The sequence below is a fragment of the Equus asinus genome, chromosome 21, assembly GCF_041296235.1.
Source record: "Equus asinus isolate D_3611 breed Donkey chromosome 21, EquAss-T2T_v2, whole genome shotgun sequence".
Classification (NCBI taxonomy): domain Eukaryota; kingdom Metazoa; phylum Chordata; class Mammalia; order Perissodactyla; family Equidae; genus Equus; species Equus asinus.
Window position 1 is genome coordinate 32,444,248 of NC_091810.1, and position 26,196 is coordinate 32,470,443.

Consider the following 26,196-nt stretch of genomic DNA (forward strand, 5'->3'; position numbering starts at 1 on the left):
TTTTCAAGGCTCTATGAAAGCATTGTGGGAGACAAAAAAAGGTGAGAAGAATGCAGCCTTGCTCTGCCTTCAAGGATCTTGTGATGCAGTGGAAATACTAACTTAAATACAAGACAGCAAGAGGAGCGCTAGATAGAGGACGTGCCAGGCCTCGGTGCTCAGTTACAGGAAGTCAGAGGGTGTAGAAGAATTCCCTGGGGCTTAAGAATTTCAAGAAGCAGCACCGTGGGCAAGCTGAGTAAATCATCTCGGTCAAGACCAGTGGAGGAGCCCCAGTAGGACCCCACACCTGTTGGAGAGATCAACGAGCATTAGGAGCTGTGACCAAGAACTTTTATCTTCCATTTGCTCAGTACTGCATGATCGTAAGTTGTCAAGTGCGTGTTAGTAATAATATGATTCCTCGTTGGTCATAGGCAATTGATATCCAGTAAACATTTGTTCAGTGTATTTTCATTTATTTGTTTAAACCTCCAAAGAGGTTTAAACAAATAAATGAAAAAGCCAGATAGAGCTGTTATTTAGCATGATCCCCTGCTTCTCTCCCAAAATATTAGGCATGCTTCTCTCTCCGGTTGTATTACAGGAGACTTTTTTTTTCACTACACATTTCTACTTTTGTCGAAAAATCATTTTAAATAAAAATGAACACATATGGAATCCTTACTTTATTTCAGTCACTGTTTGAAATGCTATTAATAGCAGCTCTTTGTCACTTTTCATGGTGGGGGGAGGAAGGGCGGGGCGGCGACAATTCAATGTAGAGGCCTTCCTGAGGCTCTTATATCCAGATTTGTGCTTCTAGATAGCACTACCCTGAATATTTATCCGTCTGTACATAAACCATGGTGGATAGTTTAATAGTTTATGATATGTTCCATTTGAAATGAAATAAACCTGTTGCAGGTTTCCCTTGCACGTCTCTGTTACTTTCATTACTGGCAAGGGCAGGTGGCTATTTCTACTGGGTCAGTCTGAGCCAGTGGGAGAGCCTGGTGTCATCTATCAAAATACCACTACAGTGAGTCAGGTTGTTAGTGCCAAGGCACGCAGATGAAGGGCCAGATGCCATTGCAGACCTCTTCATGGGCCAGCCACATCCCACCCCTGTGCCTCAGTTTCCTCCCTGTAAAATGGGTAGGTTTGGACTAGGTGATCTCCAAGGTGCCTGTTGATTTTTACCATCTGACGGGGCTGAGGTGCTTGCTGACAATAATCAAAAAGTCTCCTGAAAGTAGCACTGCTGGGGGCCCACAGGAGCCTGTTTTGAAAAGCTAGGGTTTAACCGCAGGGGTTTCCATCTGTGGAGCAGTTGGGGCAAGAAAAAGTGGTTCTGGGTTGATGTTGAGACATGTGACCTGTGAATGAGGCTGGTGTATCTCCTACTCCGGACAGTGGACTGTGATCCCCCACTTACTGCCTGGCACTGATTTTCAGCTCAATGAATGCCATTGAATTGAACCCGACTAGGGGATAATAAAGGACAAAGAGGATATTAAATATCATAATTTATTAACAGCAGCTACATTTAGTGAGTACTCATCAGGCTTTATGTACCCCATTTCAGTGGTTCTTAAGCTTTATTTTGCACAGAATCATACAGGGCTTTGCAGAAGATTGAGGGTGGGGCCTGAAAATTTGCCTTTGTAACAAAGTTCCCAAATGAGGCTAAACTAGCTGATCAGGGACTATATTTTGAGAATCACTGTGGATTTCATTTAACTCTCAAACAATTTTACAAGGTGAATATTACTATCCTCAGTTTACAAATGAAGACATAGAAGTGCCCAAGGTCTCATAGTTAATAAGTGGAGAGTTAAGAACTGAAACTTTTTTTCTGACTCTAAATATCATTCTTGTACCACTCTAAGAAGGAAATATCTCTCTCTGTATATTTTGAACATGATTATTTTTCTGTATCCAGCCATCCAGACACACACACACACATCTATGTATCTATCTATCTCCCTATTTCTGATTCTAGGAGAAAATAGTCCAAAATTTTATCACCATTTATCTTTAGGTGATGAGATTATGAGTTTCTAACTTTAATTTTTGTGCTTTTTTTCTTTATACTTTTCTTCTATTTATCTAAATATACACTTTTTCCCAGAAAAAATGTTTTTTCAATTTAGTTCCATTTCCGCTTAATTTCTTAACTGACAGAATGATGTGATGACACAAATATTAATATTGATAATCACAAAGAAAGAAAATTTCTCCATCCCACCCCCATAAACTGACTTAGATAAATTTTATTCTTAACGTGCATACCTTTATGCAAAGATGTTGGAACCATACTGAAAAGTTGAAAGTGAAAATTCCCCCGATGCTTTGCCTCAGAGGGAAGCTCTGGAATGTTAGGGTAGCTGTTCCAAGGAGTTTTTTAATAGAATATAGGATTTTATATAATTATTTATTAAATATAAATTGTATAAACATATAATGTATTACGTCTATATTTTCACGCAGTATAACAATATTATACACTGGATAAAACTTAATTAAATGTAGTTAATCAAGATTGTAATTAATACACAAGCAAAGACGTCAGGTCCATGACAGCCTCAGAGCAGCCAGCCCCGGCGGCCCCGCCCCTCCTCGCGGGCCCCGCCCCTCCTCGCGGGCCCCGCCCCTCCCCGCGGGCCCCGGCCCTCCCCGCCGGCCCCGCCCCTCCCCGCCGGCCCCGCCCCTCCTGCTGGCCCGGCTTCCTCCCATCGGAGCCCGCCGCCCCGCCTTGCCGGCCCTAGCCTATCCTCTCCGCCCCGCCCGGCCCTAACCCCTCCTCCCCGCAGGCCCCGCCCCCTCCTCCCCGCCCAGCCCGCCGGCCCCGCCCCCCTCCGCCCGGCCCGCCGCGGGGACACCTGGGAAGAGGCGGAGAACAATATGGCGGATGGCGAGGAGCCGTAAGTACTCGGGCTGTGCAAGCGCGCCCGGCTGGGCTGGGTTGTGAGAGAGCGCGGCGGTGGGCGGTCGCCGCCGCCAGCCTGGGGTCCCCCCACCCCCCGCCCCGTCCCCTCGCCCCCCATCCCCTCGCGGCGCCCAATGTGTAGCGTGATGTTGACCCTTCTTTTATTCTCTCTTTCTTTTAGGGAGAAGAAAAGAAGGAGAATAGAGGAGCTGCTGGCTGAGAAGTTAGTGCTGCTGGGAGGCCGGGGCCCTCTCCGGAGACCCCCGCCTCCCCCCACCCCAGGCCTGGGGGACCAGCCGCAGCGGGCCCGGGGGGCTGGGAGGGGGGCACCCGGAGCGCAGGCCGCGCCGCCTCATCCCCTGACCCCCGTCCCGCAGCCCAGGGGCCCGGGGGGCCGCTCCCGGGCTCTGTCTCGGGCGGGCGCCGGGCTCGGGTGCACCGCAGCAGGTCCCGCAGGGCCCGCCGGAGTGCTTGACCGAAAGGTCTCGCGGAAGGACCCTTGCATCCCCTCTTCCTCCATCCCAAATTGTCAGAGCCGTGACCTTGTGGAAAGGGAATCTTGCTCAAACACGTGAAACGGACAATAGGCCGCTTTTGGCCCTTCGTAAAAGCTGAGACAGTAGTAATTAATTGCAAACTTTTTATGAGAACTTTCTGTATCAGGTATTGCCCTAAGCACTGCAGTCATTTTTGCAAAATAATTGGCTCAAAGCAGAGGGTTAACCCCAAAGAGCTTATTTTCCCCATTTATTACACACACTATTTCTTATCAGATGCTTATTTTGTGCTGGTGAGACAGATTTAAACAGTGTTTTCCAAGCTGGCCGGCACCACATCCTTTTTCCTCCTCCCTAAATGGGAGGGGAAGAAAGTACTCTTGCAGTGGGTGTGGTGAGGTAGTAATTTCTGTGCCAATTCTTGGTAGCCGAGCTTTAAAGCCTTTAGGTATGTCCCTCAAAAAGTTAAATTTCAGTTTCAAGAGAACTAGAATGACAGGCTTAATTTCACGTTCCTCTCTACCTTTCATTTCCGCTTCTGCTTAAAGTGACAGTTGAAGTTCAAATGCTTACTATATGCCAGGTATTGCACTAAGGCCTCTGCGTGGATTATCTCCTTATCCTCATTCTGACCTTAAGAAATAGCTACAGACAACGTACAGATGGGGTTTATGGCCGTTAAGTAATCTGCTCAAGGTCACAGTGCTATTAACTGTGGATCCAAACCCAGTTGTGCATCAAAACCTATGGTCTTCATTGCTAGGCAGTACTTCTTGATCTCTTTTTGTCAAAATTGGATATTACTGATATATTTGAAGGTAGAAATTGTGGGGTTATAGGAAATTTGAAAATTAAAAATAATCACAACCAAACATGAATCTTGCATGGAGTAGAAAATACATGTATTTTGTTAGAGGAGTCCCTCTTCTATGTGCTAAAAGATTTCTAGATGGCAATGCCTTTTTTGGCAAAGTTGTAACCTGAAACTTATTTTGTGTTTAGTGGCAACCCAAACCACCTCATAGTATTAAGAGATTCTCTTGAAAATTGGGACCTCTCTTTCCAGAGAAAAATGTGTGAGAGTTCCTCTCATCAAAAATGATCTTTAACTCACACCTTTCAAACTTGGAAAGGACATGTGCGTTGTATTAGATGTGAAGCATCACAATTCTGAACGTGGAGGGTTTCCTTTTTTTTTCTTGGAACTGACATTTCCTGGCCCAAGTGTATTGAAGGAACAGATTGGACAAGTTTACAGTGATCTTTGGTAAATTCCGAATGTAGAAAAGCCCCTTTCTTACCCATTAACCAATATCCCAAGTTTGATCTTGGGTTGCTTTAGGAACCCAAAAACAGGTGAACTGATTTATTTCATCGAACAAGTGCAATTCTTAACTTTAAATAAACTATATGATAGCTAAGGAAAAAAATTAAAAGCATGAGCATAATCGCATTGAATAACTCCCTTTTTATTTGATCAGGTCTGGTGTGGTTACCTTTTCATTTGGGGAAACCATAATAGTTGTAGGTGTGGCTTTTTCATACTGATCTTTGCAGCTGAATTTACTGTGTTCTGTGCAGAATGGCTGTTGATGGTGGGTGTGGGGACACTGGAGACTGGGAAGGTCGCTGGAACCATGTAAAGAAGTTCCTCGAGCGATCTGGACCCTTCACACACCCTGATTTCGAACCGAGCACTGAAGTGAGAAACATTTATTTTTAAATAACTCCTCTAGTAGTTTTATGTTTCAAAAATAATAAAATGCTTCCTTTTTAATTTGCTCTTATAATAAAATACTAATACATTTGTATAAGTTATATTGAAATACTACATTGAATATTTGCAGCTGATTTTATTTGAATGACTAATGTTTGAGTCATTATTTTTCACATTTCTCATGTAATATGTTGAAATTTCTCAAGAGTAAAATAACTTGATAACCTCATTTAAAATTATGTTATACTTCACTTAAAATTTCAGTTTAAAATAATTTCTGAGACACCCTCCCCGTTTTAGCCCTGATATGAGAAATTAATTTTGATAGGAATATAGATGTGCTTGTTTAAATTTTAAAATTTGGTTGAAATGAGCATCTTTACTTGGAATTGAATATACTTAATTGCATGTTAAAAATTATGTGACTACGGTGCATTAGAGGAATAGAATTTTGGACTGGTAACGTCTGACCTAAAGTAAGTGTGCAATTAGATACAACTTGTTTATTATTACAAGGGAGAAAAAGGATTCTTTATAATAAATTTTTATGTCCTTTTGTGTTTATACAGAGAGATTGTTTTGAAATAGAAATATTGTGCTATTCCTAAAATTAAGATGCAAATTCTTGGGTTTGACCCAGTGTTTCTCATCTAAATAACTTTTCTCTCCTTTAATCTTGGACAGAATTGACAGTATTGTGCTTTTCTGTGGATAATCCACCATATTTTCTTGTGATTCTGAATTTTTTTCCCCTGATAATTTAAGATACTTCTGTTAAATGATTGTTTCAAATTGTATTTCTGCTGATATGCAATTTTCTAAGAGTTTTATCTATTCTTCCTATCATCTCATGTTTTGTAAGTTTCACTCACTGTATTCAAAAGCAACTATTATTCTTAGTTTCTTTTTTAAGACGATTAAACACCTTGTGCACTGCTCGATCCTCTCTTAAGATTTTTACACTTTTTTATTTTTAGGAAGTCAGTTAAATAACTGAATTTGATGCTTTCCATCCCCTTTCAAAGTTAAAAAAACAAAAGATAACGCTTAAGTAGGCATAGTTTTTCTTGTTAGAAATAGCCGTTTAATAAAAGTCAATTTAAGAACATTAAAATTGAAACTCTGAAATCACTAGGGTTATAGAATTTCTGGTTCTACCTTGTTCATAAATTTAAAATAATTTATTAATTATAAAGTCAGCTCTTTATCCTTGATTGCATTTTTCGTGGAAACATCAGAAACTATTTTATGATTTGTTGCTTTATTGATGGTACTTACTGGTTTTTATCAACCAGATTTTAATATGCCTTTCATTCTTTACAGTCTCTCCAATTTTTGTTAGACACATGTAAAGTTCTAGTCGTTGGAGCTGGCGGCTTAGGATGTGAGCTCCTGAAAAATCTGGTAATATATATACAAAATATGTATTTTTTTCTTCTTTGTGATAATTAACCTTTTTCCTTTTCTGTCATACCAGGAAATTTGTTTATTATGATTGTTAACCTTTTCTCCTGAGCCTTTGTTAGATAAGTTTAGCGGGTCAAATTCCAGAAGGGGTTTAAAATGATGATGTAACTTTGAAACTTTTTAAACTTAAAGTCCTTAACTATAAAGTCATTCATAGAAATTTTTACTTCTGCTTTCTTCTCTGCTCTTTATCAAACAGATCTTTGTACCTCCTCTTACAGAATGCCCATTAATTTCAGTGAAGTAAATAACAAAACTGGCAACACATATTTTAACTTGTAATTTCAAAGAATTTGTTATTTCTTTTGTTCCTCAAAATAACCCAGTTAGGTGGCTAGGACATCGTCTCATTTTATGTAAGGGGAAGCACTGAGGTTCAGAGATGTTAAATGACTTGCCCAAGTTTTTCTGGGTTATAGTGATGTGCCTGGAATCTAATCCAGGTCACCAATTCTTAATCAAGTTTCTTTTCACTGAACCATTAGGTCATTATATGACCTAATCAGACAGTAATTTTTGATGACCATATGGTAGTAGACCCATAAAATTGGGGAGAGCTAAACCTTTTTCTTCTTTTTTTTCGTCCATTTGTTTTTAATGAATATCATCTTAAGTGAGGGTGCTATTTAGTGAAGCTGTTTCCATATACTGGTTGGAAACACATAATTTGTGACTTAGTTAGTTTAATTGACTTCTGATAACCAAGTAGTTTTTATAAGTCTGTATCAGTTTATTTAACAAAAATGGATAGGAGAAGAATTGATTTGTATGCCAGCCTTCTCACTGGTGTGTGGAAATGCTAAAGTAGACTCCTTAGAAAATGAGGCAGGTAAGAGAGTCAGATAAAGGACCTAAAAAGTCAGCCATGGGACTAAAGTTTAAATATAAACAGACACATTAATTTTGCTAGTAAACACTAATGTCACCCCTAGTGAAACTGCAAAAGTTGAATATGCTTCATGCTGTTTAGTGGGTGGCGCTTCTTTGGGGATTATAGGGTATGGTCCTTGTCCTTAATGTATTTGAAGTTTCATTGGGAAGACAAGTCTCACACAAAATAAGTAGCAGTATGTATGGTATACTCTTTGATGGGTTATCAAAATGACAATACCTTATTAAACATAAATACTCTTGCACTCTGAAAACCAAAGAGTTCTAGAAGGGAAGGATTCATGGAGGATGGTTAGTGGTTTGGGTAGGCATTGTATGCACAAATTCCCTAATGCTTAACTTTTTCCATTTTGAAGCTGTTATTGGCAAATGTGATATAGACTAATTTTAAATGTAAAGTAATTGGAGATTAGATCAGAGGAGTAGTCATCAACCAACTTTAGGAGTGGCCTTGTTATTTATTTATTGGATTATAATAACCTCTTAGACAAAAGAAAAAAACTAAGAGTTTTCAATTTTACCACTTTACTTGTTATTTCAGACATAAGTACATAAGAGATATACATGTTTTTTAAATTGGTTTTAAGCCCCCCAAAGGCTCATTGTAAAAAAAAGAATATGACATTAATATTATTGAATTATATGGATATAATATAATTACATTGAGCAAATATTTGTTGAATCTCCTCCCCCATATGCCAGGCACCATTTTAGATGCTAAACATACGGCATTGAACAATACAGACAGGTGTTTGTGTTTGTGGGGCTCACATTTTAGTGAAAGGAAAAGGACAAGTAAAATACATCATATGTCATATGGGAATAAATGCTATGGAGAAAGGAAGGATGGAAGATAGGTAGCCTGGTGGGAAGGGAAAGAGTTTACGGAAAGTTGCTGTTTGAACAAAGAGGTGAGCAAGAACATTCTAGGCAGACGGAACAGCAGGTGCACAAGCTTTGAGGTGGGAGCATGACTGTTCAGTTCCAGGACAGCAAGGAAATCATTATAGCTAAAGCAGAAGTGGGTAAGGGGAAACGTTTTCTGAGAGGATATCAGAGAGGTAATGGGAGATGGAGGGGCTTGGAGTGAATGTTACAAAAGGCTTTAGAGGCTAGTGTAAAAACTTTGCCTTTTATTTCAAGTCAGGACGTCACTGGAGAGATTTAAGCAGATGAGTTGACTTGATCTGATTTTTAACCTGGATCATCACGGTAGCTGATGTATTGAGAAGAGACTAAAGGAGGAACAGAGGAGGAAGCTGAGAAGCTAGTTAGAAGGTTGTTGCAGTTGTCTGGGCAAGAGATGACAGTGACTTGGAACAGGGTGGTAGCATTGGAGGTGGGGAGAGGTGGTCAGATTCTGGATCTGTTTTGAAGATGGAGTCAACAGGATTTGCTAATGGATTGGTTGTGGGACATTAGAAAAAGAAAGGAGTCAAGGATGACACAGCAAGGTTTTTGCCCTGAGCAACTGGAAAGATGGAGTTAGTGTTCACTGAAATGAGGGAGACTGAGAAAAGAACAGATTTGGGGGTGTTGGTGAGCGAGGATGATGGACTTTGGTTTCGGAAACTGTTAAGTTTGAGATGTCTGTTAGATGATGCCTTATCTCACAGGATTGTCTAACGTCACCAGAACTAAGCACAGAGGCACTCTATATTCTGGCCAGTAAAGTAGGAGGGGAAACTCCTGAGTGTGGTGAACTGGAAACCAATTTTAAAGAAGTGTTCAGATTGTCCTGAGTATGGAGACGAAGTGAAGAATGTGTTCTAAGAAGGAGGAAATGATCCACACCCTACCAAATACTTCACTTGGGTGAGGTCAGAGAGACTGAGAATTAGTCACTGGAGGTAGCAACATGAAGGTCACTGGTGACCTTGACAAGTGCAGTTTTCAGTGGAGTTTGTTTAGAGCGAAAACTTGTTTAGTGTAGGTGCAAGAGAGGAATTTGAGAAAGCAAGTATGGACAACTCGTTTTAGCGTCTCTTGCTAGAAAAGAGGAGCAGAAAAATGGAGAAATTATTGGCAAGTGATTTAATTTGATCACTTTTAAGTAAACTGACCAAGACCAGAAAAGCATGATTAATTATTGAGGCTTATTTTTCAGTCTTTTGGTTCCGCTGGTAAATTTGAGTAGTGGTTGTATTGTTAGAATGTATGGCATTATCACGGAAACACAACAGTTTGTTGCTTTTCTCTGGCTTTTTTGATTGCCTGTTCTTGACTTAGTACTTTTAAGATACTCCCCTTTTGCATGTGCAGTCTACATATGTATGTTTATAAGTGTATCTTATAATAGTTATTTCTGAATTGTGATATACTTAATGTTATATAAACTAAAATAAAACTTGTAGGAATTGCTTTTAGCATATTCTGAAAAAGAATAGCAAATATAGTTAATTAGTAAGACTAGTAAAATTAAAATATCTAGCAGCAACAGCAAAGCAACAAAATTTATAGATGTGTTTATGGCATTATAGAACAACTGTAGAAATACTGAAATGTTCTCTTTTGGTTAAAGACTATTTAAAACTGAGTAGTTACACGTTTTTTACTTTTACGAGAACTTTGAATTTTACATATCTTGTAAGACTCTTTAATGATTGAATATGATTATGCAGAATTTATTATTGAGAATTTGTAGATTTAGGACTACATTGAAAACAAATCTTAAAGTTTCAAATGTGAGGAAACTTCTTAATTGGATTTTTTTTATTCCCACAGGCATTGTCTGGTTTTAGACAGATTCATGTTATAGACATGGACACTATAGATGTTTCCAATCTAAATAGGCAGTTTTTATTTAGGTAAGTTTTAATATCTTAGCTTAAAATCCTGATAATCATTTGAATTTGAGTACATTGCAGTTTAATAATTTTTAAAAACTACTGAGAGGATAACACTAATTTTATTAAAAAAATAACTACCACTCCCATTTCAGGTAAAATTTTGAGCATTCTGGTGGAAGTAGTTTTGTAAGCAATTATGCTTTTGGTTTTTTAAAGAAATTTCCAAAAGGCTTATGTGGTTTTGGAGTGATTGTGCCCTGAAGACGTGGAGTGCAGCTCTCTTCCTCCTGTAATAAGAGAATAGTAGCTGGAATATCAGGCCCTAGTGAGATACATTGGTGGCGACCTATGAGCCATGGTTTGAATGGTGACTCTGGGGCAACGAAGTTGTAAAAGAGTTTGAACTTTTTATAGACAGGGAAGGAAAATGGAGAGTTAAGAATTAAGGCGGGGAGGGAAACCCAAGAGCAATTGAAATGGAACAAAGAGGGATAATTACCTTAAACATACATGAAATACAGAAAGCATCTAGGAATGGTTAGTTGGAACTGACTTTAAAAACTGGAAGTAGGCCATATATATTGCAGATGAGAAGAAAGGTTCATGAGTGAATTTTAGTATGTAGCATTTAGAAGTTTGAGTGGCTTAGATAGAAGTGTCTGTTTGTTAGTCAAAGAGTTATAGCTGTGGAGCAATAAGGACTTTTTTTCCTCTCTCTCTAGTGATTAGAGTACTGACAGAAAGTGCTCAAATAATCCTAGGTATGCAGCATAAGGTTAGGTTAGCAGAAAAGATCAAATTAAATTTTGTATAGGTGTAAAACCTCTATTTTATCCTTGTGGAAGATCTTAAAGAGATTGAAGGATGGGTTAAACTAAATTAAGTTAATGAAGTGTTGTAATTGCAGTGTGAACTCTGCCTTTAACTTTTAAACTTTAGTTGTTTGTTTATTTTTTAACCCTTGAAATTTCTCTATAGGAAAGTTTGTGGGCACTTTCCAGTCTGACAATCTTAGTGTATGGAAGCTCTGAAAAAGACACCATTGAATTGTTTGGTTATTGATAATAGGCCACGCCCTTTAATTTGCTGCTAAAATAATGATTGAAGATCATAGTGATTATTTAAGTTTGTTGAATGCTTAAAATGTATTAAGCATTTTCTAGGCTCTTTATCTATATCATCTCATTTAATCTCAGAGCAACCCTCAGGGTAGGTACTTGTTTTCAAGGTTAAGTAATTAGGTCAAGGTGTCCTGCATAGATGATGTGTGTGAAAGGCCATTTTATTCAAAGTGCAGTTTTTTGGAGGAACAGTCTGACCCCTAATCCTGGAATGGTAAATTAGCAGTCCCCACAGAAACCATCTAGGAGTTCTTTTATTTGGGATCTACTGGGATAGCATATAATCCTCATTTTAAAAGAGTCTTGAAAGTCTGCTTCATTCCCTTTACATACCTAAAGACTTCTGTCCAGAGTAGGTGAAAGTGATACTGAAATCAAATTCCTTGACTTATGCTAGAGTCTTTTCTATTGAAACTTAAGACAAAGTCAGAATAAAACTCTTAGCAGCAGTTTTGAATCAAAAAAGCACGCTGCTTTATTGGAGAGAAGAAAATTCACATGTTAAAGTATTTTTCTTCAAAATTCCAATTTTAAATAAAGTAAATTTTCTACTAAACACATTGATTTTTTATTTTCATTTATTTTGAAGTGCTTACTCTGTGCTTACATATGGAAGAATACAAACCGATAAGAATACGGTCACTTTCTTCCAGGTGTTCATAGTCTAGTGCGTATGATAGACCTATGTATCTAACCAAAAATATGTTGTGAGAAGGTAGTAATGAAGCACATACTATGTATACACTAGGGAGTGATTTATTTCTGTGAGGAGAATGAGGAAATAATGGGAAAGAAAATACCATGTGTACTGAGATTATAAGAGAGAATTCATGTCCTTTCCTACCTACAGCTATGGTTATTATCCACGAGTGACTTTTTGAGGCCTTGCATTTTTAGCTTCTTGAAAACATTGGTAATATTTGCGATTTTAGATAATGCCTTTGGAATTATTCCTTCTTCAACAACATGGTGTTATAGCTTCTTAGGGGACACAAAATTTACTACTTAATCAGCACACATGGGAAGAAGGGGGAAAATGAAGGTTCTTGCATCCCCAGAATGAATCTTGTGTCTATTTCAGCCAAGACCTGCACAGTAATACCCTAAGGTTCTGGGGTTCAGGGCAGATACTTGGGATGCTCTGGGTCTGGGGTAATTTTTTACTTTGGGAAATGCCGCAGTGAGAAATAGCCAGGAAACATGCCGTTATTATGCTTTACCTAACAACAACAAAAAAGCACTGTTGATATTTTCACTTAGGAAATTCTTAATTAGACTTGTCAATACTCGTAAATACTTAATTTTGAACATCAGCCAAGGGTTGACATTTAGTGTTGAATGACTATTCATCAAAACTACTTAAATAAACATATTCCTTCCAAACATCCTCTAAATAAACTCACCATGGATATTTTAATGTTTTAAAGTAAATTATGTAGATCATCTAGATTTATATCATGAATGATAATTTAAATATAATTTTTCCTGTAGGCCTAAAGATGTTGGAAGACCTAAGGCTGAAGTTGCTGCAGAATTTCTAAATGACAGAGTTCCTAATTGCAATGTAGTTCCGTATCCTTTTGACAAAAAAGTTACTTAACTTCCTAAAGCTTTTGTTTTTTTTCTTTAAGAGAGATGTTTAGCCTAGAGAATACAGATAAGCAAAAAGAAAAAAAGCAGCAGCAGTAAGCTTATTACTGAGATATCTGCTGATAACATTTTGCTTTATATCCTGCCAATCTTCTTTAAGCTTATATAATTTTTTTGCCCTAATTTTTAAATTAAGCTTATGTAGCCAGTGCCATCATTTATTTTGTATTATTGCTCTTAATTTCAGTTTTAATTGCATATCTCCTTTACTAGACTAGAAGTTCATAGGCTGGATCCAGTTAATCTTTGTGTCTCTCTACAGTAGCAGACAGAGAAAATAGTCAATGTATTTTATCCAAATGGAAGATGGGTCAGAGTAAATTTATTTTTATAAGAAACATATTTTGAAAAAGGAGTATTCACAGTGTTGATTCCCATACCTTTAGATCTGGAGAACTTTTAGTATTTTATAGAAATTCAGGAGATGGGATTTGCTATGTAGGAAATCCCACGGAATACAAAATCAGCATACAAAAATCAGTTGTATTTCTCTCTACTAGGAGTGAACATATAGAAACTGAAGTTTGAGATACAGTGCTATTTACATCCACTCAAAAATAGAAATACTTAGGTGTGAGTCTAACAAAATAAATACTTGTATGCTGAATACTGCAAAATACTGATGAAAGAAATCAAAGAAGATCTAAATAAATGGAAGGATATTCTGTGTTCAAGAATTGGATGATTCAGTGTAGTAAAGATGTCACTTCTTCCCAAAGTTGTGTATAAGTTTAACACAATTTCTATCAAAATCCTTGCAAAATTTTTTGTTGATAGAGGCAGGATTCTTCTAGAATTTATATAGAAAGGCAAAGGAACACCTAAAACAATTCTGAAAAAGAATAATTTCATGACTTATTATATAGTGACAATAATCAAGACTGTGGTGTTGGCAGAGAGATAGATCAGTAGAACAGAATAGAGAAACCAGAAATACCTGCATGTAAGTATGACCAATTGATATTTGACAAAGCTGCAAGACAATTCAATGGAGGAAGGATAATCTCTTTAACAAATTGTGGTGGACTCAGTGGATATCGGTTGGCAAAAAAAATGAATCTCAACCTAAAACCTCAAAATTAGAAAAGTTAACTCAAAATGGATCATAAGTTTAAGTATAAAATGTAAAACTGTAGATAAAATGTAAAACTAGATTAAAGATAACAGGAGAAGATCTTTGGGATCTTGGGCTTGGTGAATAGTCCTTTGAGCACATCAAAAGCGTGTTCCATAAAAGAAAAAAAGTCATAAATTGAACTTCTCCAAAATTAAAGAATTTTGCTCTGTGAAGGCCCTTTTAAGAGAATGAAAGGACAAGCTACAGACTGGAAAATGCTTATGAAGCAGGTATCTGACAAAGGACTCATATCTAGAATATATAAAGAATTCTAAATAGTAAAAGAACAATGCAATTAGAAAATGGACAGTATGAAGGGCCATTTCACTAAAAAAGATAGCAAAAAAGCACATGAAAAGATGTTCAGCATCACTGTAAGAAATTCAAATTGTGAGCACAATGACATTATTACTACACACCTATCAGAATAGCTAGAATAAAAAATAGTAACAGTATCAAATGCTGGCAAAGATACAGACAAACTGGGTCACTCATACAATGCTGGTGGGAAAAGGAAAATGGCATAGCCGTCTGGAAAACAGTTTGACTGTGTTTTAAAAATATGAACATATACTTTCCGTACAACTCAGCAGTTTCATTCTTGGACGTTTATTCCAGAAAAACAAATACGTACGTCTACATAAAAACTTGTTCTCAAATGTTTATTACAACTCTATTTGCAGTAGCCAAAAAATTGGAAACAACCAAAATATTCATCCATAGGTAAATTCTTAAAAGTGTGGTACAGTCGTACCATGGAATAATACTGAGCAATAAAAAGGAACTAACTAGTGAAATGTGCCACAACTTGAGTGGATATCAAGGGCATTATGCTGAATGAAAAATGCCAATCTCAAAAGGTCATATATTGTATGCTTTTGATTTATATAACATTGTTCAAAGGGCAAAATTATAGAGATGGAGAACAAATTGATGATTGCTTGGGATTGGGCCTTGGGGATCAGGGGGGCAGAATAGGTCTCACTACAGAGGGGTAACGGGGCAGAGCTTCATGGTGATGGAATAGTTGTGTATCTTTATTGTGTTAAAGTGACAGAATGATACACACCCTGTACCAATGTCATTTTCACGGCTTTGAGATTGTACTGTAGTTACGAGATATAACCACTGGGGGAAACTGGGTGAAAGACAAATGGGACCTCTGTATATCTGCAACTTCCTGTGAATCTTTATTATTTTAAAATAAAAAGTTTAAAAATACAAATACAGGCCCTTATAGGGTGAAAGGAAAAAAAGCAAAAAGAAGTATGCATACTCTGTCTATCCCCATTATTTAGATCTGGGAAACTGGGTATTTTAAAGAAATCCAGGAGATGGGATTTCTTGGTCTGCTTCCTGGGTCCCCATTGCTGTTGCTCCAGTGTTTGCTTTGGTTCTCTTGACCTCGCTGTCCTAGCTCCAGCTTATGCCTCCTGTTTGCCTAGCATTCAAAACAAAGAGAGGTCTGACTGGGTGAGGGCTAGAACTGGATTTATTTTTCATAGTTTTATTTGTAGGCCAGAATGAAAAATCTAGGGCAAGCATATACTGACCCTCTTTTCTCCATTTTGCTTTTTAAAAATATATAATGGATTGTAATTTTTGAGAAGTATAGTTTATTTATTATTAAGCATAAAATTGCTCCATTAGAAAAATTGAAAAAATTTTTTTGCACATGTGATGTTAAAATGTTTAAGTGCTGGGGGCTGGCCGGGTGGCTCAGTGGTTAAGTTCGCACGTTCTGCTTTGGCGGCCTGGGGTTCACCGTTTCGGATCCTGGATGTGGACCTACGCACCACTTGTCAAGCCATGCTGTGGCAAGCGTCCTACATATAAAAAAGTAGAGGAAGATGGGCATGGATGTTAGCTCAGGTCCAGTCTTCCTCAGCAAAAAGAGAAGGATTGGCGGCAGATGTTAGCTCAGGGCTAATCTTCCTCAAAAAAAAAAAAAAAAAGGTTAAGTGCTATGATTGCACACCCACAACCAGTTATGAAGGGGGTTCCCTTTGCAGCGTCCAGGCAGGGGAAGACTGTTGATAGGGTTTGGTTGGGTAAAAAGAGAGACTTGGAAAACTGACTTAAATGAGAGAGGAAGAAAGGACTCATCCCCCCAGCCAAAAATACTTATTAGCACCTGCTGAAGCTATTGGACATACCCGTTTTTTTAATGGAATATCTTTGACATATAACGTTATATAAATTTAAGGGACACAACTGTCTTAATTCGTGCAGTAACTCTTAAAATCACCCAGCTAAATGGGAACTCTAATGTGCTTGTTCCCTTGAGTAAACAAATGTTTATTGTCTCCCTGATTGGTGCTGCTGACTGAGGACACACATTCTGCTTTCTCAGGGCTTATGGTTTTGTGTAAAAACTGAAGGAGAGTAAGAGTATAAGAGAGACATAAATATAACAAGAGTTCAGGGATGAGAGAAACGAAGTATTTAGGGGAGGAGTGTTTAGAAAAGAGGTTTTGTCAGGAAGTAGGATTATGTTCATTTTGTCAGATTCCTTGAATTCCACTGCTTTGAACATTGATGATGTATTTCTTGTGTTAAATATACATTTATAATTTGTTCCTTTATGGTGTTGTTAAATTAACTTTACAAAACTTAGCAGCTTAAGTTCCTTTACTTATATTCAGACATTTCAACAAGATTCAGGATTTTAATGATACTTTCTATCGACGTAAGTTATACCTGAAATTAACTTCTCACTAAATTTTTGCTGTTTTTATTTGCTAGCTATCTGAAGATTGCTAGCTATGTGAAGGCTATTCATCTGCTTTCATCTCTTGGTGTTGGCTGTTCAGTAAGGTTGTTGACTGATTGGAAGGAGAATGCCACTGTTTTAATTCTTTGTTGATACTGTTAGCTGCATTTTTATATGCTGTCTTGAGTAAGAATTACTCAAGGATTAGTAGCTTTGTGTGTTTGTATTATAATAAAAAGTGGGATTTTTTTTGTTGTGTCTTAGAAAGTGAATTATTTTGTGCAACGGCATTTTTAAAAACTAAACTTGGATTTTTTTTTTTCTTGTAGAATTTCATATAATTGTGTGTGGACTGGATTCTATCATAGCCAGAAGATGGATAAATGGCATGCTGGTAAAGACTTTAGTGTTGTTATGGTTCTCTGAAGTTCTTACTGTTGCTCTTAACATACTGAAATTAGAATTGAAAAATTGAAATTTAGAATTGAAAAATTAGAATTTTGAAAAAAGTAAGAGTTTATTTAATTTTAAATTAAGTAGATGTACTTCCTTGTTTATTGCCAGTCATCAATTTTCAGGTGAGGACATAAATTGCTAATATCATGATCTCTTGATCTGATATATTAGTACTCAGTAATGTGATTGATTTGATTAATTACTTGACAGCATGCTTCTTTTTGTGAATTTTTATCCCCGTCTTCTGTTAAATCCTTCAAATACTTTTCCTAGATATCTCTTCTAAATTATGAAGATGGTGTATTAGATCCAAGCTCCATTGTCCCTTTGATAGATGGGGGGACAGAAGGTTTTAAAGGAAATGCCCGAGTGATTTTGCCTGGAATGACTGCTTGTATTGAATGCACACTGGAACTGTATCCACCACAGGTAATCAAAAAAGCAACTGCATTGTCTGATAGTATCGTAGGGTGGAATTAGAGTTGAATTATTAAGTCTAGTCAATATTTAGGATTTTTAATTAGGGGTAACCATATTTTAGAAATCTTGCTAAGAAGGAAGATGATAAAATATGAAATTCTCTATTTGAGGAAAGGTGCAGACTGAATATCATAGTTTTGATCCTACTCTGTTTTCATAATTCATTTGTATTTTTTATTTGGAGAGTAGGGGTCAAGGGATCGATTGCAAAGCTGTATGTTGGGATAGAGCTATAATCTATTTTCTTTGGTTTGTGCCTGCGGTTGTTTTAGGGAAATAAAGATACCAGGAGTGAGAATGAACTTTTCAAAAATGGGGGTCTTTAGTCTATATACTCACTTTAAAAAAGGCAGTTGGGATTTTGATTTATAAATGTAAATAATTTTATGAGTATTTACTTGCAGTTCAACTCTGAATTTGCTTTTGTTTTGTTTTATTTTATCCCTTCAGATTAAATGTCAGGTAAACATAACAGTGCTCATGTTTGAGAATTTATTCAGCACTTTTCTCATTGTCTCACAAAGCTTACATTTACATACCTTGTAGATGTACAGCAAACCTATTTGTATAGGCAGATCAACCTAAGTGAAGTGACTCAGGTGCTCTCTGTTACTTTTAGAAGCATTATTAATGGTATAAAATGTTTTCTTTCTATAAGCAGAAGGCTGAGATGAACTTTTAGAAACTTACAAATTAGATCTTAACTACAAGTTACATTTAAAAATAATTCATTATTTAAAATCCACTAAAAAAAGCATACTATGGTTTTAGGTTAATTTTCCCATGTGCACCATTGCATCTATGCCCAGGCTACCAGAACACTGTATTGAGTATGTAAGGATATTGCAGTGGCCTAAGGAGCAGCCTTTTGGAGGTAACAAACCTAATTTCATAATTCAGAATTCCATAAGATATATATTTGTCTATATTATTTATTTGGACAGTTACATTAAAAGCAAGTTGATTTATGTTTACATATTTCTGTCCTCCTCTCTTTTTTTTTCCTTAACAGAAGGGGTTCCATTAGATGGAGATGATCCTGATCATATTCAGTGGATTTTCCAAAAATCCCTAGAGAGAGCATCACAATATAATATTAGGGGTGTTACGTATAGACTCACTCAAGGTAAGTTAGTGAATTGTCATGAATTATGATCTTAGGATGATGTGTTTATTAAGGGTTGAGGATGCTTTGGAAGAAATAATTGACAAGTAATTTCAGCTAGTACCATCCATTTGAGGTTCAGTAAAGGTACCATGGAAATAATAGTTTCCAGGTACCCCAAATTTGGTAGGAGGGAGCTGAGTTCAATAGAATCCATACTACTTCTTGGCCAGGAGGAATTTAATAAAATCATTGAATCTTATTTACTTAGGATTGTAAGAGGCCCTGAGTCATCCAAATAGAACCATTCACTTTATCGTTCACTGAAGAGGAGTTTATCACTTCCTGAGACAATATATTTCACATTTGGACAAAAGCGTTAAGACAATTATTCTATATATTGAGCAGCAGTCCCCATCTTTAGTTTGGTCTGAGTATTGTCCCAGGGTACACCATATATAAATCTAATTCCCTTTTGAGTAATAGCCCTTAACCTATTGAGAAGAGTGATCGCATTCCCTCCAAATCTTTATCACTACCTTCAGCCTTCCTAGTTTCTTTAACCCTTGACATGTTGCATGACTTTAAGTTATCATGTTGGTTTTCTCTGATTGTATTCCAGTTATTCATGTTTCACTTAACTACCTAGGGTAGAATGTAGCATTCTAGGATTGGTCTTATTTTAGGTAATAGACTTCTGATAATTGATGCAGACTTAGAGAGCAGGGTTTTTTGTTGTTTGTTTGCTTGTTGTTTACGTTGATGCTATACTTTTGATTCTTGGAGATTACTGTCCATTGAAATCTGGAAGTTTTCTCCACATATGCAATTGCTGAGCCACATCTCCCTATTATAGATTTGGCAATTTTTTGGAGTTATAGCTTTGTTTTTTTAATACCCAAGTACAGACGTATCACGTAATGATGGGGATACATTCTGAGAAACACATCATTAGGCGATTTCATCATTGTTCAAATATAAAGTATACTTATGCAAACCTAGATGATGTGTACTACTCCACTCCTAGGCTACGTAGTACTAATCTTATGGGACCACTGTTGTATATCTATGTTCCATCATGGACTGAAACGTCCTCATGTGGCATGTGACTGTATAGATCCTAACACATTTATTCTTAAATTCAACCTGCTGTTCTCCCTTTATGTATATGTATTCTTTATGCCTGCCAACTTATCTGTTCTCCCTAGCTTTGTTTCACCTGTTGTTTTGCTAATCATATCCTTTATCTCATTTCCAAATAATTAATTAAAAATTTTAGCAAGACTGAACTGGCTGAGAACAGACATCTGAATACAGTTCTGGTCAGGTCCTTTTAAGTTTATCTCATTCTGTTTTTCAGACCTTCTTGAGTACTTCATATTTCTTTGTCTTGTTCACAAGAATATCAGGAAAGATCTTTCCAGCTGCTCTAGTGAAGCCTGGATGCACTATCTCCCACATTTCCCTGGATTGCTAAGCTAGTCATCGTAACTAAATGAGGCTAGTCCAGCATGGCTTATCTCAGTAAACAATCGTAATGTTCAATCTTAGTGATCAAAGCTTCCTAATCTAGGTACTCACAGTTCATCCTTTCTAGAATTTTGTCCAAGATCATCACCAGGTTCACCAGAAAGAGCTTTGTGTTCTTTTTGAAAACCTGCCATTTCTCTTCTGTGATTATTTCCTTATATTTACTGATGTTCTAGTAAAGTCTTTTGAAAATTCCATTCTTACACCCTCCTTGTTGCTCCCTGCTCTCCCCCTGTCCTGACCTGCTTTGTGCTCCTGGAACACACCAAACTCATTGCCACTTTGAGCTCTAATACTGCTGATCCTTATGCCTGGAATGCTCTTCCTTGGGTCCTCTCAAGGCTGGCTGCTTATCTCTCAGAATCAATCTGTTTTCCTGATCATTCAACTGAAAGTGCTTCTGAGTCATTCACTATTTTACCTTTTTATAATTGCTCAGAACTAATAGTAGCCTCATTTTTTTAATGCAAAGAATATTTCATGCTTACACTCTCATACATCCTTGCTCTGGGGCCTTTGCCTTTGGTGTTTACTCTTCAGAAATGCTCTTTCCCCGGGTCATTGCATGGCTGGGTCTTTCTCATAGTTTAGATTTCAGCTTAAATTATCACCTCCCAGGGGAGGTCTTCCTTAACCATCCAGTCTTATGTACTATCTCCACCACTGTCAACTCTAACACATATCTTGTTTTACTTTCTTCAGTATCTGAAATTTTCCTATGTATTTACTTGAGTGTTATCTCCACCACTGGAATGAAAGCTCTGTAAGAGCATATTTTTTTCCCCTGCTATTCTTCAGACCCAGAACATTCTTGGGCGTATAGTGCACATTTGGTAATTATTTGGATTAACAAATGAATTCAGTTTGTCCTGATCAGGAACTGTAAATTCGTTCTTAATATGTAGTTTCGTTCATCCTTCCATACCTTTTAGCAGGGCTTGGTATGTACTTTTCAGTCTGATGATTGAGGGGCTTGACAAGGAGTAGAGGAGCAGAATTGGAAGTGAAGTCCAGCTTTCTTGAGGCGGGGAGGGGGCGGGGAGGTCTTTATCACTTTGGCAGTGCTCTTATCGGTAGTGTCTCTTACCCTCCTCACTGTGACTACCTGTTCCTCCTTTCAGTACATTCTGCTGTGCCTGGTTCACTGGAGAGCTTCCAGTTTAACCATCAGGAGGTTGGCTTCTCCCTATTTCCCCTTCTCTGAAATTACACATAATCATATGGTTGGAATTAACTTTTTAAAACAGCCTTTCCAAACTTATTAACTGTCTTCCTTTCATGTCTTCTTAGATGTTTGCCTTTTTCTGAAGTCTTTGACCTGTCTACACCTAAAGTCTTGGAAGCACATCTTTCAGTGCTCCCTCACACTCCAAGATAATATGCTACTTTTCTCTGAAGTTTTTGTTTTCTAAAACTAACAATTTAAATATAGTTATAAAATGGATTATTTATGAAAAAAGTGGAGTAGAAATAGACAACTATGTTTAATATTTTGTGTAGTCCAAATATAGAGTGAAACAAAGTTGATGAGGGGCACTTTTTCTGTTGTAAATTTTGGGAATCGAATGGCTGAAACTATTATATGAGGAAAAATTAGGTGACTCTTATTCTTCATACTTTACTCAAACCTTATTGAGTATAGCATAGTATGCATCAGTTAAGACACGCACTTTGTGGCAGATCTGGGTTTATGTACCGCCCCCATCACTTACTAGGTGTATAGCTGTGGGTGTCATTGAATTTCTCTAACCCTCGTTTTCCTTATCTTTAAAATCAGACTAAGACGACTAACATAAGGATGTTGGGAAAATTCAGTAATATCTTATTTAATCTTCACATTGTGCCTGGAACACAATAAACACTCTGTTAGCTATTATTATTGTATTACTCTCATCTTTATACGAAGCTTAGTGAAGAGTTTACTTTTCTTTGCTGTTGTAACTTGTTGAAGATTCTGAACATGCCACAGAAAGATGGGAATGTGAGAAAAGATTTTTTTCTTGGTTAAACTTAGGTCTGTTTTCTGACTTAAAAGCCTGAAAAATCAAGTTATGGAAAAATTATTTAATCATTGGCTAATTTAAGATACTTATTTTTTAAAAGAAATGACCATATTTCAATCAATATATTTTTTCAGGGGTAGTGAAACGAATCATTCCTGCAGTAGCTTCCACAAATGCAGTCATTGCAGGTGAGGTACAATGGCCAATGCTTGATTTCCTTTTCTTTTCTTTAGTTTTTGATTCAGTATCTAAATTGACATTTCTGTAGCTACTTGTGCTCAGAAAACTGATGTTGTAGGAATTTGAAGTCTTTTTTTGGGTGGGTGGTGTAATTAGGCTGTCCAAAAAAGACCAAATCATTGGACCTTTATATACTTTGTCTTACATTATGTCATTAATAAAGTGCTCTGGAGTTAGGGGACACTTTAGTACCATTTCTTTTTAATCAGTATAACAGGCTGCTAATTAAGAAGAGGAAGAAAAATGTAATGTTACTCTTTCACTTGGCTTAAACAAAACAAATATAAAATTGTTACTCTCTCAGTTTTTTAAATGTGTGTATATATATTTTTATATATATTTTAATCAGTAGCCTTGTAAATTTATCCATTCTGATTTATAACTGACTTTTTTAAAGAAACTTCTAATTTTAAATGTCTAATTTTCATTGAGTTAAAGCACCTTTATTTTCTCCCCTCTTCAGCTGTGTGTGCCACTGAGGTTTTTAAAATAGCCACAAGGTAATGGGTTTCATTTTTAATATGTATGTAAATCTGTGTTTTGATCTGGCTCAACTGTATAAAAATGAACATTTTTTCATTACAGTGCATATATTCCCCTTAATAATTACTTGGTATTCAATGATGTAGATGGACTGTACACATACACATTTGAAGCAGAGAGAAAGGTTAGTAGTAGTATACTAATAAAAAATTTTTGATCATGCATACTTTGATTTTTTTTAAGGTTATGATAGTTTACAACCTTGTGAAATTTCAGTTGTACATTATTGTTAGTCATGTTGTAGGTACACCCCTTCACCCTTTGTGCCCTCCCCCCACCCCCCATACTTTGATTTTTAAATATTAATTAGTGGTTAGAAATATGAATGAAATTGCTCACACCCTGAGTATTTTCTAACTTCTAGAACCCTATAACTATATATCTTTTGTAATATAGCCTGAAATAAATACTGTCTAGCAAAATAATTTAGAAAAAATGGCCTATTCTGAAAAGCAGGCTTTAAAGCATAAACATTTGTTCGTAGGAAGTATGCATGTTTATAAAACAACTTGATCTTTGCCTCATTGTTATCAAGAGACTATAACTGGTTCATGTGCCACTGTGCTTTGTTGTGTTTTATATATGTAGGAAAACTGCCCAGCTTGTAGCCAGCTTCCTCAAAATATTCAGTTTTCTCCATCAGCTAAACTGCAGGAAGTTTTGGATTATCTAACCAATAGTGCTTCACTGTAAGTGTTTTGGACTTTTGTTATGTTGTAAAAATAATTTTTGTGATTTTAAAACTTTAAAAACTGGAATTATTTTTTTAAGAAGTAATCTTTGATATATTTTTTAATCATAATTATATTTAGGCAGATGAAATCTCCAGCCATCACAGCCACATTAGAGGGAAAAAATAGAACACTTTACTTACAGGTGATCAGTGTTCGGTTTTTATTTTTTTTCCCACAAAATTATATTAAAAGTTTATTTTCATTTAATATGCTTTACACTAAAATAATTTTGTTTTCTAGTCAGTAACCTCTATTGAAGAACGAACAAGGCCCAATCTCTCCAAGACATTGAAAGGTATTTAAATGAGTATATTTACTAATCAATTTCTTCTTCTTCTTCTTCTTTTTTTTGGTAATAGTAATAAATACTTATTCTGGCTTTACTCTTAATGCCTTTGAACGATGATATCACCATAGTTACTTATATCTTAGAAACAATAATAGAATTAATTACTCTTTTAGTAGAATATTGAGATATCTCTAAGAAATCACATATAATATTACCTTGACTAAAGAGAACTGGATTTTGATATTTGTCTAGGCCATAATACTCTATAGTTTCTATATGTGTGTGTTGTTACCCTTTTTGTTGAGATTTTTTTGCTTGGGTTAATTATACTTTTTCTATTTTAGAATTGGGACTCGTTGATGGGCAAGAACTGGCAGTTGCTGATGTCACCACACCACAGACTGTACTGTTCAAACTTCATTTTACTTCTTAAAATAAATATGCACATAATAGAAAACTCATGGAAACATTATACTTTGTGGATGCTAAGAAGTTTAATTGATGTCATTTTTAGCATTAGTGTTGCTGAAATTTGACTTTTTTTTATATAAATGAGCCACTCTTTTTTAACTTTATAACTTTCCCTTGAAGACAGAATTTTGGGGTTGGTGCTTGTAAGCATTTTCATTAATAATATGGGAAATGATGCCTGGAGAGAGATGATAAGCAAATGTATTGCTTCTTTTAGAGGAGGTGGCAAACACCCTTTTGTGTGTGAATTTTGTTATTATGGTCAAAGAATGCATTTCTCAGTTTTCATTTGAACACCCACATATACAAAAGATGTCCCTTTAAAGAAAATTAAGTTTTAAATAACATTAAATATTACAACCTGACATCTAGAGCATATTGAACATAGCCTATTTCTTGCTTGATTTAATATTCATTTAATTGTGGCTGTCCAAATGAGTATTAATTATTGCAGAGATTACCTTGTCCATAATAATTTGTAAATGGTGTTATAGCTGAATACCTGTGCATGGAAATGGGAAATATTTTCATGTGTTTACTACAGTGCCATAGAGGCCAATATGCACAACATGAAAGCCAAGACATAGATGTTTAAAAAAATTTAATGTTTAAACAGGTATCACTGATGCTTTTGTGCTATTTATTAATAAAATCATATATTGTCTACTTTTCTCACTGACATTTTTACGAGTATATTAAAGATAGTAAGTTCTGTAGTAATGTAGGAATAGTTTTTAAATGTGTAGCAGAATTACTAATACAAAATTTTTATGGACCCTGAATTAATGCTTTTGACACAGTAAATACTGATTTAATTTAATTTGCTCAACATAATGTAATGAAATGGAATAACTATATTTTTATACTAGGGTCTCTTACAGTGCCTTTTGTTTTCTTCCCTAAATAACTAAGGCTTAAAACAAAATTAAGAAGTACTGAAAAATGAGTTTTAGTGTCTCAGTATGGGAAAATGCAATACATGTTCTCACTTTTTGTTTTTGACTTAAATGGCAGTTTTCTACTCAAAAGCTTTGTGGTTACATGCCACTGGGTTAAATTTTCATGTATTGTTATTCTTTCTAGCTCCATATTGACAAATAACTTGTTTCATTATAAAATCATATGGGATAAATTTATACGCTTTATTTAAAAAGTTACAAATTCAGTTTAAATTTTTGAACATGCAGGAACTAAAATTTAGCACCTGCTTTATACAGGTGCTGTAGAGTAGCCTTGTGAGTATCTCCATCTGAGAGGTGAATAGTTTTAGAAAGTTAAGGTAATTTACTCAAAAGTGTACAACTAGAAGTCTTGGAACAGGGATTCCAACCCTAATCTGCCTCAAACCTCCTCCTTAGTACTTTGCTAAGCTGTTTGAAGTTACCAAGTTATTTAGTACTACCTGTAGGTTACTAAATTGTAAGAGTTTCAACATGCAAATTTTTACTGAAGTTAAATAAACTTCCTGGAAG

At 36.2% G+C, this 26,196-nt stretch overlaps 1 protein-coding gene across 5 annotated transcripts; it reads left to right on the forward strand.

Moving 5' to 3' along the window:
- Nucleotides 1-110: 110 nt before the first annotated feature.
- On the forward strand, nt 111-25,390 carry UBA3 (ubiquitin like modifier activating enzyme 3). Of its 5 annotated transcripts, none has more exons than XM_070492262.1 (18): nt 111-365; nt 3,093-3,134; nt 4,990-5,110; nt 6,449-6,529; nt 10,208-10,290; nt 12,885-12,965; nt 16,806-16,849; nt 17,203-17,267; nt 17,603-17,758; nt 18,581-18,683; nt 18,822-18,935; nt 22,582-22,635; nt 23,151-23,187; nt 23,273-23,354; nt 23,819-23,919; nt 24,043-24,106; nt 24,205-24,259; nt 24,598-25,390. In XM_070492262.1, the coding sequence occupies exons 3-18, from the start codon at nt 4,991-4,993 to the stop codon at nt 24,684-24,686; spliced, it is 1,329 nt and encodes a 442-aa protein (XP_070348363.1). In that variant the 5' UTR covers nt 111-365; nt 3,093-3,134; nt 4,990; the 3' UTR covers nt 24,687-25,390. The 5 variants fall into 5 exon arrangements, with proteins under 5 accessions (XP_070348363.1, XP_070348365.1, XP_070348364.1 ...); XM_070492263.1 differs by having other exon boundaries at nt 359-377; XM_044754883.2 differs by lacking the exon at nt 111-365 and adding an exon at nt 2,796-2,906.
- The last annotated feature ends 806 nt before the right edge of the window (nt 25,391-26,196 follow it).

What these genes read in the sequence shown, in the direction of transcription:
- UBA3 (XM_044754883.2), top strand. Translation starts at nt 2,887, where the DNA reads ATGGCGGATGGCGAGGAGCC. An exon ending in ATTTCGAACCGAGCACTGAA is followed by an intron (nt 5,111 to 6,448) that starts GTGAGAAACATT and finishes CATTCTTTACAG; the next exon opens with TCTCTCCAATTTTTGTTAGA. An exon ending in AATAGGCAGTTTTTATTTAG is followed by an intron (nt 10,291 to 12,884) that starts GTAAGTTTTAAT and finishes TTTTTCCTGTAG; the next exon opens with GCCTAAAGATGTTGGAAGAC.